This window comes from Lactuca sativa, chromosome 7, assembly GCF_002870075.4.
Source record: "Lactuca sativa cultivar Salinas chromosome 7, Lsat_Salinas_v11, whole genome shotgun sequence".
NCBI lineage: Eukaryota > Viridiplantae > Streptophyta > Magnoliopsida > Asterales > Asteraceae > Lactuca > Lactuca sativa.
The window spans coordinates 160,245,122-160,263,600 of NC_056629.2; the positions used below are offsets into that span (position 1 = coordinate 160,245,122).

Below are 18,479 nucleotides of genomic sequence, written 5' to 3' on the forward strand. Positions count from 1 at the left end.
CTATTTTTTAAACTTTAGCTTAACAAACACCTACATAAAAACCAAGCCTAACCAGAGCAGAAGTAGGTAGTGGCAGTTGATTTGAACTCATTGATTAGCCCTTCAAACAAAACAAAATCTTTGTTTGTCAATTTTAAAAATTCCCTAGATGGCTTTCCACCTTTAGGTTCATAGATTCCTAAAAAAATCATAGTTCCATACATGAACAATTTGAATAATGGATTCCTAAAATTAAAAGTAAGTTAAAAAAAATCATAAATGGCATGTGGCATACATATGCAACATTGTTGAAGAATGAAAGAAGATTACAGTTTAAAATCAATATGATTACCAAAAAGAAAGAGAAAAATACTCCAAATAATCGCTAAAATAGCATGGGCAACATTCATTAGAATTCAAAATTGATATAGGGTTTATTGATATCAAAAGCAAATTTTGTTCGGTTTCTGAATAATCAATCAGCACAAGTCAAGGAAGAATAACAAGCAAACATGATAGAGTAGAATCGAAAATCAAATATTTCAAGGGAAAAAAATCGATAACCATTTAGGTGAGCAGAATAACCGAGACTATGGTGGATGAATAAGCCGATAACGATGGAGCATGCAGTGATGGTGGACGAATACGACAAAGATAGTGGACAAATGGGATGACGGCATCGATGCAACAAGGACGATGGTGGTGGTGGAGCAAGGGCGGTGGTGTAAGCTGAATAGCTGATTGTATCCATTGTTTGAATCGTTGTTTGGGAAGGGTTTTGAGAGAGAGAGAGAGAGAGAGAGAGAGAGAGAGAGAGAGAGAGAGAGAGAGAGAATGGGACTATAAAGTGTATAATATAGGAAGTGATAAAATTATATTTGGAAAATGTTGATATGTAAAATCAATCATTTATTTTAGGGGATTAAAAGCGAAATAGTATAAATATTAATTATGGGATAAATTTTATAATTAAGGTAAAAAAACATTGGACAATTATAAGAAATATCCAAAACATAGACCAAAGTTTTAATTTCGATAAAAGATTAGGGACCATTTTTGTAATATTCATATTATTGTAGTAATTATACTATACAACTTAATAAAATAGAACTTTCAGTGGATATTAAGACATTATGCCATGTTAGTTATGAATATTAATGACATAAAATGTTAAGTGCCATTATATACATTGATTTCTATAGTGACACATATAACATACTACAAAAAAACATGATATAGTGGCACATCAAAACTATCTTATTAAAATTTTATCCAACTAAATAACATCATCGGCTGCCATGAAAAATTGGTGGGAGGTAGTATTAACATGGAACCTAATATTGAACACAATCTTCCTGGATCTATCTGGTGATGCTGACGTAAACGAATCAAATAACAACATAAACCCGGTTACTGAGTCTGGTTGTGCAGCGACTTTTTGATCGATGAAGAAGATGCGAATTTCAACGACTCAGAAAGAAAAGATGACCACTTTTTGATCAATGAAGAAGATGCGATTTTCAACGATGAAGATGATCTTTTTTCAGAGTCTAATATTACATGGAACAAGAAAGATGCTAGAATTAATATAAAAAAAAAAAAAAAAAAAGAAGACAACACAATATGAGAACTCTTGCACAACCCTGTGAATGTCGAAGGAAAATCAGGAAAAATGGTACATGCTGCAAATATGCTCTCCTTTCAGGGAGAGTTACATGGGCTTCTTTCTCTTCACCTAGGGATGTTGATAGCTCATCGGACTCAAAAAATTTAATTATTTCTGCCAACTCCCGTATAAAACGCAGTACAAGTATGACATAGTCATTAGCTAATGTTGGAGAGAGTTAGGGGCGGAACACGAACACTAAAGTCGGAGGGGCCGAAACTAAACTTCAAAATAGAATAATATAAACTAGTTTAATAAATTCTTTGGATTATAAAATATCAAAAAAAATTCTTATACATTATGTTTATTAGTCCTTTTTCTAACAATTACGAACTAGATATTTGAATCTAAACTATCAAACAACTAACAACTATTTTAATGAATCTATAATAATATATTAACATTATCTTTTAGAAAAAAATACCTTGATGATAAAGATTTTTCTCAAAACGGTTTTCTAATAAATTATTTCTTTATTTCTCCTCAAATCTAACTTACACAATTAAATAGTAAAACAATATACTGATACAAAAATAAAAATGAACAAGACTAATGGTTTATACATTTGTTAATAAAGATACCTCACTATCTTATATGTTTTGAAAAAATTAGTAACATATATATATATATATATATATATATATATATATATATATATATATATATATATATATATATATATAATTATATACTATCACACATCTATTCCAAAAGGCTAATAAAGGATACAGTGATTCTGAGCTACAGGTACTATACCTAAGGTAGTCTATAGTTCCTAGTGTTTGATAGAAAAGACAATTCATATAGAGACACACAAACACACGCAATGTATTGTAGTCTTTGACTCCTTTTAATAACACTATACCATAAAAAAACTTAAGCAATCACCGAGAATGGAACAAGATACAATGAACAAGTCTGGAGTTACAAGTAAGTGGAGCGGTAAAAGTGAATCTTCGTCGACGCAGAGGCTGAGAACCCAACTAGTGATAGCATTCAACGACTAATGAAGGTTGGGTTCACAGTGATACCAACACCAGAGATGAAATCAACAAAGATGGAGAATGGCGGCACATTCAGTCATATTTGTGTAGACATTTTAGTTTTTTCTTTTCTTTCACAGTTATTATCAAATAGTTTGACATTTTACATTTTACTTTTGGTGGATCGTGATTACTTGAAATTAGGACTTCTAGATATTCACAAAACTTCTAGTTTTTTATTTTGTGGTGTTCAGTTCCTTTCCAGAGTCTCCAAGGCTTCATTTTTGTTTAATATCCAAGATATAACTTTTATATCACCACTAGAAAAATAGCCTTTTACGACGCTCATTAATTTATGTTACGCAAACGAGAGTGACATTAAAAAAGTGTCATCTCTTCAGAAAATTTAAGGATTTAGGTCACGCATTATTGCGTGCCTTTAAATTAGTGTCAAAAGAAAAAAAAATAAAAAACAGGGAGGGCGCTATACCTTAAATACGCGCCCTCTATATGTGTCGCTTTATACTTTTAATGAACGCGCATTCCTTAGTTACAAGCGGGAAAAGAAAAGCCAACAAATTAGAAAAGCCCGCTACCCTCCCTGCCCTAAGCATTTTCACGCATCTTTCATCCTCCTCACACTGTTGTGCAACTTCTCAATCAAAGATCGAAGGTTACGATTTCATCTCCATCTCTCGTCTTCATCATCTCAATCAAGAAAAAGGGCTTCTGATTTCCATTCATCTACTTCATCGTTGCTGTAATTTCACCTTCTTCATCTCTCTGCTGTTCTTGAGAATACTCGCCAACAGTTTTCTTGCACTATTCCTTGACCTGCTTCCTTCTAGATACGCTTCTTCAAATAACTCCAACAACAACAAACCCCAACCCTACACCCCTCATCCTCTTCCACGACGTCGTCAATTACCGGCGATGTCATATACCACCATATCTCCGATGAATTCCAATTTTGCGGCTTTAATTTGTAAATATATCCCGCGTACGATCTTCGAAAAGCTTCCGGTGGTAGATCTAGCATGGTCAGCGTGTGTGTGCAGGTTGTGGAGTTCAGTAGCTTCTGATCGAGAGATTCAGGTTAGGGCTTTCAAAGCGCCGTGGAAACTGTAATGGTGTTCATTGTGGCGGAGGGATTAGGGTTTCTAGAGTAAGAGAAGAAAGGGGAAATTGGGGTAAATGTCTGCAGAAGGAAGCATGTAATGTTGTTCTCTATTAACCGACGAGTTAGGGTTTTAACTCTCACCACTGCTGTTGCTTCGCCACATAAGCGAATCGACACTCATAACGCACCTTCCATTGTGACGAAGCACTAGGATGCTTTATGATTGGCCTCGCATCAAGGTTCCACAGAGCCCAAATCATTCGAACTAGAAACCTTCAGGTACTATCACTACAAGATCTCACCTCCTCTCCCCTTGCCGGCAACATCAGGTTCGACGACCTTAGGATTACTTCTTCTATTGCTCTAATTTACAAGCACTATTTCTTATTAAGGTGTGTTTCGGTTGATTTTTTTCCCTATGTTTTCATTCTTCTACCAGAACCCTATCTTGCTAAATCCTTTTTTTTTCCCAGCTAAATTTTTCTAGACCAAGATTTTGTAGACAGGAAGCAGGTGGCAGAGAAGCCCTAGACCAAGATTTTGTTGAAAATTTTGGTGTTGAATCAACAATTGTTTGTTAACAGGTTTTCCATTTTTAATCATTAATTTGTTCTTCCCACCATTTTTATTAGGTTCTCAATTTACTTAACAAACTTTAGTTCAGTTCTTCTCAGGCACCCATGCCATTACATGTGCCCTGTTTGCTTTCTTGAGGCCTGGTGATGTGGCACTTAATCTACTCATTTAGAAAGCATAAAATTTATTCATTAATTTTTATTAGCTTTTGGCAGTTGGATCATCACTGACCAGCTGTACAGTTTTACAATGACAAAAATATGTATAGGTAAAACAAAACACCAGTTGTACAGTTTTACAATGACAAAATCAAATATGCCATTGGAATATTCTGAATCCATACACCTATGTGATCTACTTTCAGCAAAGTTGTATCTAATTAATAGAAAGGGTTTTTCCTATATGTTCCTATACAGATTAAGCACAACAATATGGATAAAGACTAAAAAATATGTATGAAAGAAGTATGTATGTATTTTTTTTACTGTTTACATCATGACCAATCAGCAGAGGTGTTGGCAATAGCATAACATAACCAAATAAAATATTAATTCATGCCACTCCTTCCTAGATCACCTTTTTTTCTTTTTGTTTTTAATAAAATAATATAATATATATTTAACTGATTATTGATATCATCATCTACTATGGTGAAAATGGTTGATGCAGTTTGATCGTCAAACCTTATCCATTGCAATGCGTTTCTTGATGGCCAAAACTCCAGAGCAAAGGGCACCTGTTGATCTGAACACTCATTACACACAAGTTAGGTTTCATTCTTTTATACCATATCATATGATGATGATGCTTGTATTATCCATTATCCATTATCCATTATCCAATCCTACATACAGTTTGAACCTCACCCCATGTATCTATGCAGGAATATCTTGAACAACATATTGGAGTTAAAACAAGAAGACATGTATTATATCAGGGATATGTAGAAGGGATATCAGCTACTGGGATGTAGTCAAATCATGGGTTTGATGGCCAGGTCAACGCCTGCTGCTTTTTTACTGGTGTATCCTTTATGGAAAGAGAATGAAAACAAATGGGATGAAGTTTTCAGTGTTATTTTTGTATATTACTAGCTTTGTTAAAGCAACAAGGAGTTGGGCTCAAAGGGTTGGCTAAAAGTTCTACTGCAACTGAATACGTATGAATGCTTTCTTCTTCAATCTGGTTCTTCATTGTTCACCTGGCATGGAAACCAGAGTAGTGTTGAACAGCACAACATAGCTGCAAAAATCGCCGAATTTTTGAAGGTATGGGATGCCCTGATTGGTTTAAAAATAATTTTTTAAATACAAAAGAACGAAAGTAATCACCCTTCCTGATGATATTAAATTTTTTTTTAAAAATAAAATCACAAAGGTTATTTAGCAAAGTATTTGTGATATTTAAAAGAAACATACATTTTATGATAGAAGATGAACTTGCAGTTATATGCAATGACATACTTGCAACAATCGATCACCATTTGCAGTTATATGCAATGACATACATTTTATCAGAAAATTGAGTTTTTGATGATAAGTTTGAATCGTATCGTATCTTGTTTTGGTTGAATTTAGGTTTATTTTGTCTTGTTGTCCAGCCTGGCGCCACTGTGAAATTTGCTAAAGAAGGAACTGAAAACTCAACTTTTTGGTTTGCCCTTGGAGGGAAACAAGGCTACACCAGTAAAAATATACATATAACATATACATACCTCTGTTAATATGCGCTTTTGATGGACATTATCTTTACCAGGAAACAAAGGCTTTTTGTTCATGAGCTCCGTGAAGATGCAACCAACTGACCAGACATCAATGGCTCCTGCACAGTGTAATAGATGCAGCCTAAAAGTTGAATACATGACAATGCTCTTTCCAAAGCCAAACACCTCTACCTCTAGTAAGTATTACTACAGATAGGCAGGTTATCGCCTTTCAAAAGATAAATAATTAATATGAACAATAGACTGTTGTTTATATTCTCAGGCTCAGGCTGTTGGACATCATCATCTAGCACTAGCAGCAGATTAAATTCAGAGACAGAAAGCACCAATTCTGGGATTGCAGAAACCAATTAAGGTATTATGTAAACAAGAAACAAAACTTCAGAACAGTTATACTATACAGATTCATGGAAAAAGAGATATATCCAAACTAAACCTACTTGTTGAGATTAACTTTGCAGGGAAAGCAGGGCAGTAGAGACTGAATCACTTTGTGTCATTTCAGGGAAATTGGTATGGTCTATTTAATTTTATTTTTTATTGTTTTTATTTAATACGTTAAGATTTAATATATTATTAAACAAATCTTTTTCGAATGGATCTTCAGGAGCAAGAAAAAATGTCCCGAGCTACAGGGACATAGGTTTGTTTGTTTAGAGTTATAGTGTTAATTTATGTACCTTTTATCTGAAATAATTACAATTTCTTTCAGACACGCATGGATGACTATCTCAAAGATGTGGCATCCAGTCATATCCAAAAGATTACAGATACAACAGCTGAATCAGGACTTAAAGTTGCACTCTATCCTCAAGAAACAAGTTAGAATGTCAATTCACTTCATTTTCATTTTCATTTTGTTATTGATTTTCCCTTATTTGGATGAATGGGATCAAAATGAAAAGGATCACTCCATCTCCTTAGGTGGGGCTGTTAAGGATATGGAGTCTAGCTCTCTCCATCTTCTAGTTTTATGTGGTGCAAAGGTATGATCTAGTTTTATGTGGTGCAAAGATATGTAGAAGTATATCAGCAATCGGGATGTAGCCAATGCACAACTGCTTATCCATATAATCAGCTGTTTGGAGCATTAGTCTTAAAGAATTATAAAAGGCAAGATGCAACATTACTTAGTTGGAATTTGATGTACATAGTAGATTAGATGGAAATTTATATATTGTAAGAAATAGAATTGTATGACATTAAATTTATGCAATGGATTCTATTTTTTATATATGATATTTTATTTTCTCTTCAGAAACATTAAATACAAATTTAATTTGAAAATAAGTAAATCTATAAATAATATTTTTTTTAAACATTTAAAATTATGATACGCAAAAATGTGTGTCATCTTCATTTATGACATGGCCTTTCTTGACGGGGTCTTTCTTGATACGCATTGCGTGTCATTAACATGCGCGTCGTAAGGTTACGACACGCGAATGCGTGTTGTCTTCCTTTATGACAGGGTCTTCCTTGATACGTATTGCATGTCGTAAACACGCGTCGTAATTGCGCGTCGTAAATGAGCGTCATAAATGCGCGTCGTCTCTCTTTATGACAGGGCCTTCCTTGACGCGCATTTGCGCGTCGTCTGAGCCTTTTACGACGCGCAATGAGCGTCGTAAAAGGCTGTTTTTCTAGTAGTGTGTATATATATATATATATATATATATATATATATATATATATATATATATATATATATAGGCTGAAAAGCGAGGGGGCCATGGCCCCCTATGGCCCCTACAAGGATCCGCCCCTGGAGAGAGTTCAACTGATCATTTATGTTCTAGTTATGAAACGCGTGAAACTATTGAGACCGATAACATCATTGAATTTCATATGGATGGGTTTTCTAATATGATTCATGAGGTAATGAAAGAGCAAGGTGCAACTACAATTCCAAGATTAAAAGTCTCTCGTTAAACATTAATGGGTTAGGCAAGGAGGTAAAAAAAGATTGGGTAAAGGATTTGGTCAGGAAACATAAAATTAATATCCTTTGTATTCAAGAAACCAAAAGTGAGAATGTAAATGATGCATTAATATCCTTTGTATTCAAGAAACCAAAAGTAAAAATGTCAATGATGCATGTATTCGTTCACATTGGGGACATAGGTTCTTCATGTGGGCTGATGTGGGATCGACCGAAAGCTCTAGTGGTATCTTGACCATATGGGATCCTAACTATTTTGAAATTGGCTCAGTTACAAGAAGTAGAAGGTTCCTTACCATCCTAGGAACTTGGAAAGCAGTCAAAGTGGAATGTGGTTTGATCAATATTTATGCCCCACAAGATCATCAAGAAAATGTAGCCTTATGGGATCACCTCTCTTCCTTGATGGCTGCGGATTCAGAGAGGATTTGGATTATGTGTGGCGATTTTAAGGAAATCAGGTCCATGGAGAAAAGGAAATGTTATTCTTTCTCAATCTCAGGTGCTCATGTTTTTAACTCTTTCATTGCTACTTGTGGTCTCGTTGAACTCCATCTTGGTGGGAGGAAGTACACATGGATGAATTAGGAGGTCTCGAAGTTCAGCAAACTTGATCGGTTTCTGACAAGTTTTTTCATTGGTGGCCTAATTCCAACACTCTCGCCCTACCGTGGTTAAACTCAGATCATTGTCCTGTGTTGTTAAACACCAATAGCCCTGAGTTCGGTCCGTTTCCTTTCTTGTTCTTTTCTTCCTGGTTCTTCGACGACAACCTTTCGGACATAGTCAAGACTTCTTGGTTAACGCTTACTATTAGGTTAACAGTTTTCTCTAAGATAGTGAGGTTGTCTAGGAAGTTGAGAATCCTTAAAAAGAACATAAAAGCGTGGCGTTTTGTTCTCAACAAAAAGAGAGAGGAGGAAGTTCACACTCTCAAGACCAAAATTGTTGCTTTAGATGTCTTAGCGGAAGTCATTAGGCTTGATGACGTGTCTTTCAAAGAAAGATCAGATACTATTCTAAAAATTCAAGATTTATAAAATAGCAGATTGCTTGACTTAAGGCAAAATGCAAGGTGCAAATGGGTGCTTGAAGGGGATGAAAATTCAAGTTTCTTTCACGGCTTAATGAACATGAATATAAAGAATTCTCGCATCAATGGCTTAAACAAAAACGGGGTTTGGATCTCTAATCCGGATATAATTAAAAATGAGGTTTTTAACTTCTTTAAAAACAAGTTCAAAGAAAATGTTACATGCAGACCACAGTTTACAAGCTCTAAGTTTCATACTTTAGAGGACCATGATCGTACTTTCTTGGAAGAACCTTTCACTATGGATGAGATTAAAAGTGCTGTTTGGGGTTGTGGGAATGACAAATGTCCAGGCCCGGATGGGTTCTTATTCAAGTTCATAAACACTTTTTGGGACATTATTAGGGATGATGTGGTGGAAGGGGTCAAGTTTTTCGAACAACATAAGGTCCTAAACTCAGGGAGCAACACCTCCTTCATATCTCTTATACCTAAATCCAAAGATCCTCTAAACCTCACTGAATACAGACCGATTAATCTTATTGGGTGCATCACCAAAATTATTTCCAAATGTCTTGCCAGTAGACTCAAAAAAGGTTATTGGTTCTGTGGTAAGATGCGAGCAATCGGCTTATGTTAGTTGTAAGAACATCATGGACGGTCCTTTGGTAGTCAATGAAATTATTTCATGGGCTAGTAAGAGGAAGAAAAATTTCTTTTGTTCAAAGCTGAATTTGACAAAGCTTTTGACTCAATTAGTTGGAGTTACTTGGAAGACGTCATGACTCAAAAGGGTTTCAGGGCTACATGGAGAACTTGGATAAGGGCTATTCTCTCTTCTTCAAAGGTATCGGTGTTGGTTAACGATTCTCCTACGAAGGAGTTCTTCATGGAAAAAGGCATACAACAAGGTGATTCTCTTTCCCCTTTTCTTTACATCATCACCGCCGAGGGTCTCAGAGTGGCGTTGGATGAGGCTACTAATAACGGTATCTTTGAGGGGATTGTGATGCCTAACTCCGGTCCTAGTGTTTCCCTTTTCCAATATGCGGAAGATGCAATTTTCTTAAACAAATGGTCTAGGGAAAATGTGAAAAATCATAAAAGAATCCTTACATGTTTCCACCTTGCTTCCGGCTTAAAAGTCAAACTTCAAAAAAACAAGTTAATAGGTATTGGTGTCCCCCAAATGGAAGTCTCTTCCATGGCTAAGTGGTACAAATGTCTTGTAGGTGATCTACCATTATCTAACCTTGGAATGACGGTGGGAGGAAAGTTGGGTAGAGTGTCTTCTTGGATTCCACGTATCGATAAATCCAACAATAAACATTCGATGTGGAAAGCAAGAACCCTCTCTATTGGAGGTCGGTTAACGCTTGTTACATCTGTCCTTGGTAGCCTTGGTACTTTTCTCTTCTCGATGTAGAAAGTTCCCAAATTAGTCTTAGCAAAGCTCAAAAGTATCTGAAATAGTTTTCTTTGGGGTAAAACTTCGGGTAACAAGAGCATAACTTGGATTGCATGGGACAAAACGATGAACTCCAAAGAACTCGGAGGATTGGGAATTCGGAGTTTATGAGCTCTCAACCTTGCCCTGTTATCGAAATGGTGGTGGCGGTTTCAGGATAATACGAACTCGGTTTGGAAAAGAGTGATTAAATGTATTTATGGCGATTATGGAGGGTTGGGAGTGTCAATTTTTACCCATAGCAGGACAACAGTTTGGGGCAGAATCAACAACATTAATATCGACATGAAACATCTAAGTATAGATTTAATCAACCTCTTTTATAGATATGGTAACACCAGAGTGAACTCGAATATGAGTAACTGGTGTTGGAGCCTAAATGGGGGAGGAGAGTTCACAGTCTCATCTTTAAGGAAGGAAATTGACAATAAGTTATTCGAGAGCACTAACCTACCCACCATCTTGTCCAAGCTGGTTCCCAGGAAGATAAATGTTTTCACTTGGCGTTGGGAGATTGTCCACCAGATTCAACCTTGCTCGGAGGGGGGTTAACATTCCCACCATTTGTTGTCCCCTTTGCAATGCTTTTGAGGAAAATGAGGTTCATATTTTTAACAATTGCTCAACTGCAAAAGAGATACGTGGTCACCTTCTCAATTGGTGGAAAGATCTTCTCGTTATGAATGATTCCTTCGACGAACTTTTGAGATTAAATTCTTCCTTTACTATCACTACAAGAAATACAGTCTTTAGCGGCAATACCAATAGCGATGACATTGACTTTTAGTGACGACATATTGAAAAGTCGCTGCTAAAGGCCGACGTCGCCGCTATTGGTTTCGCCACTAAAGGACCATGACACGGATCCGCACTTTGACGTTCTGGTAGACAAGAACCACCCGATCGTATTTCTAATCCAACGAATGGGGTGCTCGTGGAACACACAAAATCAATACCGGCGACTTTTGTCGCCTCTAAAGACCTAAAAATGTCGTCGCTAAAGATTGTAAAATGACACGGGTGCAATAATTCCCTCTGGATAGTTGCCGCTATTGATACTAAGTCGTGGCTAAATACCAAAACGTCGTCGGTAAAGGTGTCGCCGCTAAAGGTCGACGCAGTTAACCCCAAAAAATTGACGTTTTTTTCCTTTTGCTCTTTTGTTTCCATTCGCTGTTGTTGCGTTTCTCTTCTACCTCCCTCTTCTACTTACTTCCATCGATCCTCGTCAATTAAGTGGGTGATAATGGCGACCTTACTAATTTTCCAATGGCTGAACGGCCACACAAGAAGATACCGGCGAAGACTGTATTTTCCGGTGAGGACCATTTCTCCAGAGGCCTTTCGAAGTTAGTTTCCTTTCCCTTTTCTCTTGTAACGTCGATTTTAAGCTTATTGTAGTGCTTAATTTCAAAAAATTATCAATTTTAGTAGTTTTTTAAACTTATTGTAGTTTTTTGACTGTGTTCCCGACCACCACCCGCCACTACTGCCAACACTGGATCATTTCATTGATTTCCGCCACTACATGTTCTATTTACTTCTATTTGTTGTGAAATTGAGTTTAATTCCAAAATATCTGTGGTTGTATAAATTATATGAAAATTGGCATATTTGTATATTTGATATTTGTATGTAAATCTATGTATATTTGGTGTAAATATGTCAATGTATATGTGTTTGATGTATATGTGGTATATGAGTATTTGATAGAAGTATTGAAAAGTCGCCGCTATTGGTGTCGCCACTAAAGGTCCATGACACAGATCCACACTTTGACGACGTTCTGGTAAACAAGAACCGCCCGATCGTATTTCTAATCCAACGACTGGGGTGCTCGTGGAACACACAAAATCAATACCGGCTACTTTTTCCGCCGCTAAAGACCTAAAGATGTCGTTGCTAAAGATCGAAAAATGACGCGGGTGCAATAATTCCCTTTGGAGAGTCGCCGCTATTGATATTAAGTCATCGCTAAATACCAAAACGTCGGCGGTAAAGGTGTTGCCGCTAAAGGTCGACACAGTTAACCCCAAAAAATTGACGTTTTTTTTTTCCTTTTGCTCATTTGTTTCCATTCGCTACTGCTGCGTTTCTCTTCTACCTCCCTCTTCTACTTACTTCCATCGATCCTCGTCAATTAAGTGGGTGATAACGACGACCTTACTAATTTTCCAGTGGCTGAATCGGCCACACAAGAAGATACCAGTGAAGACTGTATTTTCCGGTGAGGACCATTTCTCGGGTGACATTACTCAATTTCCGGCGACTGAGAGGTATTTCCAGGTTAGTTTCCTTTCCCTTTTCTCTTGTAACATGGATTTTAAGCTTATTGTAGTGTTTAATTTCAAAAAAATTATCAATTTTAGTAGTTTTTTCAACTTATTGTAGTTTTTTGACTGTGTTCCCGACCACAACCTGCCACTACCGCCAACACTGGATCAGTTTCGTTGATTTCCGCCACCACAGGTTTTATTTACTTCTATTTGTTGTGAAATTAAGTTTAATTCCAAAATATGTGTGGTTGTATAAATTATGTGAAAATTGGCATATATGTATATTTGATATTTGTATGTGAATCTATATATATTTGGTGTAAATATCTCAATGTATGTGTTTGATGTATATGTGGTATATGAGTATTTGATAGAAGTATGATGTTATTATCTATATATATGAAATTATATGTATTTGTTATAAGTATGATATTATTATGTGTGAATGTGAATCTACGTATGTTTGTTATATGTGTGGTATATATATGAAATTATATGTATTTGTTACAATGTTATAATTGAAAAAAAATAAAATAAATAAATTATTGTTATAATTGGAAAAAAAAACAAAAAATGTAATAAAATTGTTTAAAAACTTATATACGAATACATTTAGTTTCTCGTTTGTTCCCAAACTAACCCCAAATTAACCAATAACTTCTTAAACTTATATATTAACCAATAACTTCCAAAACTTATATATGAATGCTATAATTAAATGTGTATTTGTAATAAAAATTGTATCTGTATATCTTATAATTTTTTAGGAAATGTTGTCAGTTTGGCTTTTGTTTGTGTATACCATGGCTGCTGTTATGGGTCGTGGACATGGGGGTGATGGAGCTGAGGACCCACCTCTCCTAGGTGGTAGAGGTGCTGGTCATTACGAGCAGGACGGTAAGTCTTATTATGAATTTTTATTTACTATTTTTGTTCAGTTATTATAAATTAAATACCGTTTCTAATAATTTTTAATTACATTTGTAGTTGAGCAACATGCACGAAGGAAAGTTCGAGGCAAAGCGAAAATTATAAAGCTTGAAAAAGGGTATGGAAGTTGATAACTGGAAGAAAGCAGTTGAGTATTTCCAAACGAACGAACACATAATTGCTTCAAAAATGAACAAATAAATCCGTGAAAAGCAAACAAATGTGAACCGTGGGGGGTCGAGCTCATATAGCAGTACTTGCTATAAGAAGGTAACGTACGATACATGTAATTATTTATTTAAAATATAATCTAATTTTTAAGGTTAAACATAACCTTAAGAGAGTGGAAGCGTTTCGCAAAGCTCATACCGATAAGAATGGTGTATTTGTTATGCTGAGGCGGAACAACAATATCTAAGTATTTAATTATAATTTTATCATATAATTAAATGTTTATTTATACTTAATTGTTACTCACTTTTGGAGTTACAGAATCGGTTAGTTGAAGAGCTGTTAGAACAAACTCAAGGTGAAAGTGAGTTAACACTCGCTCAAGAAAGAGCTGTGTTTGAGAAAGTATTAGGAGAGCGACGTGACCATATTAGAGGCATTGGCCGTAAACCTTCTGCTCTCCCGCCGATTCCACAGCCTTCGCAAACATCACCACAACCATCACAACCATCACAGGTAAAACAATCTACTTTGGTTTTGTGGTGATTATTTGCTAAAAAGTTTGGTAATTAGGTCTTTGTCCCAAGTGCAAAAAATAACAACGTACTTTGGTTTTTTGTCTTAGTTTAAAAATAGCAATGTATTTTGATAGTTTTTGTTTATGTTTGATAATTTAACTTATAAGTTTATATATGTTGTTATTAATTATGTAGTTAGAAAATCTTAGTGCAATGTTGAACGACCCGACATGTAGTGATGAGCTATATTCGTTTTTTCAATCCCAAAATAATCGAGGAAATGATGGGAATGAAGATGATGGTATATAGGTCAGGATGAGTTTTATTTGCAGACGTTGTGATGCTTTGCTACTTGGTATATTGTAAAACGTTGGTTGTTTTTTGTAATTACCGGCGACACTAATACCGGGCGACATTATTACTTTTGATATTTAATTAATTATAATTGGATGTTTGTTTTGTAATTAACGTCGACACTATTATTTTTGATATTTAATCGAATGTTGTTATGTAATTACCGAATACATTATTACCGACAACCAAAATCGTTAATTACAAAAAAAAAAAAAAAAAAAAAAAAAATTAAAAAAAAATGAAAATTGTAATTACCGGCGACGTCTATCGTTAGCGGTGACATGGTCATTAGCGGCGACATCTATGATTAGCGGCGACAAGTTCATCAATAGCGACGAAGTATTAGCGGCGACTTATTACCGGCGACGCGTCGCCGCTAATAGTATTACCGGCGACAACTTGACTTGTTACCGGCGACTTTTGTTGCCGCTAATGATCGTTTTCCTTGTAGTGGTATATGGCCGCCAGACCCCTAAAAATCCTTAAAGTGACATCAAGGGCATTTTTATGGATCTGGATGTATAGGAATGATCTAGTTTTCAAAGACAAGACGAAGAGACCAAATATTTTAGCTTATGAGGTTAAAGCTTTGGCCTTTTTATGGTTTAAGAGTAGAGCCAAATGGGATAGAGATTTGTTATGGGAGGCATGGGCTAACAACCCCTTCTTGTAACTTGTAACTCCAATATTTTGTTGTTGAGTTTATATTAAAGTCTAGCTGTTAAAAAAAGTAATTGTGGTTTATCGCCTTACATGAAATATAAGAACGAATGCGAGTAGCACACAAAATATAACAAAAATATAGAAGTAGATAAGATATTTTGTATGACGAATCGACATATTCATTGAAAAATCCATGACTATATTTAACGATAAATCACTCTAAAAGGACCACAAACCACAAACACTCTTGTTTGCGTCATGATGCACTCAAGCACTAATATAAGTAGGGCAATCAAAACCGGTAATAATCTCAAAATTTTATTCATAATTCTGTGTCTAAATAACGACAGTGGATGCTATTTTTTTTTTATTCTCAAAATTCTGTTGTTGAAATTAAAATTTTAATTTTAGCGAGTGTACTTTTTAATTCAAAAAATATTACTTTGGGAATTCTAAATAACATTAGGAGACTTTTGGTTAGTAGATTGTTTTGAAATGAGAGTATAGAGAGAGAAAAAAAGATCCAAAAACACAGAAGTAGATATTTTAATAAGCAGTTCCCAATTTCTTTTGGTGACTATAGAGACACAGATACACACAATGTGACATATCCTCTCTAATAAATAAAAGTTTTTTTTGCTACTTGTCAAATTCTTAAGAGTTTTGTCACTTCTAATTTTGTGGGAGTTTTAGAATTATTATTTTCCACTTGTCATTTTTAGAAATTTCTATTTTTTTAAAATAAAATTTCATATAAAGGAAGAGAATCATAGTATTAATTTGATAATAAAATCTAATAAATGCTCTAAAAAATATTTGATTTCTTTTATAAATGTTCCAAAATATTACATTATATTATGTAAAAGTATTATTTTATAAAATATTTAATGTTTAAATATTGATATTAAAATTTTATTTTTAATAAACCCGTGTAATACACGGGTCTCACACCTAGTAGACATATAGATACACACAATGGTGAACGATCTTCATCACCATTTATAGACTACCAAATATCTGATCAAACCTTCTCTCCTTCTTCTCCCGAAATGCCAAATTGTGATGTTCGTCATTTCAATCGACAAAAACACAAAATTTCTTGCAGTTAACGTGCCATCATGGATCTCTACGTGTTTCAGGCTAGCAGTTCCGAAACCCGCCAAAGCTTCAACGAGTTATCCAAACTGCCACTGTAAACTATCCATTCTTCATCTTTCCGATCTTCATCATCATCATAATCCTCATTCCGATCCTGAACGGCGAGACATTTCACCGGACCAGTGTGACTATTCAAGACCGACAAACAAGTGTGGACGCCGCTACCTTCACTCCGCCACACACAGATGCTGTTGTCCGCCGACCCACTCAACAACAAGCTTCTGGCAGTCGCAAGACAAAGCACTGCAAGCTTGTGACCCCTCAGAACTCCGCCATGTGACAACGATTGCTTCTTGCGTTCCCAAAAGTTCACCAGTCCATCGGATGATCCCGCGTACACGGTGGCCTGAGAGGCGTTCACCACCACAGACGTGACAGCGCTGTCTTGATTCAAAAGAGTGTTAGCCAAAAGGTGTTTTTTGGTCTTCCCGACGAACTCCCTCCGCCACACCTTCACAGTCCCGTCGGCGGATCCAGTAAAAGCCAAACCGTCAAACCCAACAACTACGGAATTAATGGCATCGTCATGAGCGTTTACAGATTCTAAACATCTCAAATCCGAAATCCTCCAAACTTTCATTGTTCTATCCCACGATCCTGAATACAATAACCCTTGTTCTTCATCAAAACACATGCAAGCAACGACATCATAATGCTTGATCCATGGAACGTTACGATGTTGTCTTGCTTCAATGTAATTATTAGGGTTCATGGAGCTCTTGATGTAATCTCTTGTCCTGGGTAAATTACCGATCCGGTTGTAAGCTTTTTTCTTGTTATCTGAATACTTCCAAACCCGAATTTTCCCATCCTGGTGGCCGGTAAAAATCCGATTACCCAAAACGACGATTGCTTTCACTAATCCACTACTCGATTTGAAACCGGAAAACTCCATTAGATTCTTCCATACTCTGATGTTATTAGAATCCGAACCTGTGTACAACAAATCCCCGGACGATGCTAACGAATATATATGACCCTCTTCACGTATCAAAGATCCGATCAAGCCAGTGTTGTATATGATACCATCTTCACCATTGGTTCCATGTGGAAGTGTCCAAGGAGATTCAGAGTAGGGTGATGGCATATGGTTGATTGGAGACATGAAGGAGACTGGCGATGAACATGAAGACATTACTGGGCTAGGTAATGAGGCGTTGCTACTGCGGTGATTAAAATTGCTTTCGGAGTTTTCTGGTTGTTGGTGGGTGGTGATGAAAACGTTTGGTTCTGAGCTGTGAAGGAGAATGGCGAGTTTATTTCGGACTTTGTTTTTCTTCGAAAAGAAGGTTTTTCCAGCCATTTCTTTCGTCATTTTGTTTAAGTTGAATAGATAGATTGAAGGAAGCTGAAATAGACGAGGGAGTATCTTTTATATATAGAAAGATTGTCTATGTTTTGCTGATGATGATAAAGGAACAACGAGAGAGTATCTTTTCTATATAAAAAGAGAAAGATAATGTGAAGAGTCCTATTTAATTGGATTTGTGTTGCGAGGGTTGGAGATTGAGTGGCTAAAAGTAGGTTTACCATTAGTGGAAAGATCCAAACGTATCGTAGTATATATGGAATAAAGTCTTTCTATTTATGTGCACCCCATAAATGATAAAAAACAACTTTAGCCTAGGCTCTAGGGTTGTCGAATATTAAAGACTTAAAGTTTAATTTTGTAATTATCATTTATTTATTTACCAAAATATCTAAATAATGAGATATTATTTTTTCTGATAGCGTGTTTATGTGGCAACTTGCAACGTAACAAATAAAAAACTCCTAAAACTTCATTCGGATGTTCTCTTTAAGTATTTGTTTAAAAATAAAATTAAATACACTACTAATTTTCTTCTACCTGTTGAAAAGTAATTAGTAACGTGGTTAAAGGTATTTTTTTTTTTTTTTTTTTGGAACAGCAAAGTTTT

At 35.6% G+C, this 18,479-nt stretch overlaps 1 protein-coding gene across 1 annotated transcript; it reads right to left on the reverse strand.

The window, feature by feature from the left end:
• Positions 1-16,352: 16,352 nt before the first annotated feature.
• Positions 16,353-18,130, reverse strand: LOC111895666 (protein JINGUBANG). The gene has a single exon (XM_023891743.3). It carries the CDS (start codon positions 17,873-17,875, stop codon positions 16,538-16,540), a length of 1,338 nt encoding a protein of 445 aa, XP_023747511.1. The 5' UTR covers positions 17,876-18,130; the 3' UTR covers positions 16,353-16,537.
• Positions 18,131-18,479: the final 349 nt, after the last annotated feature.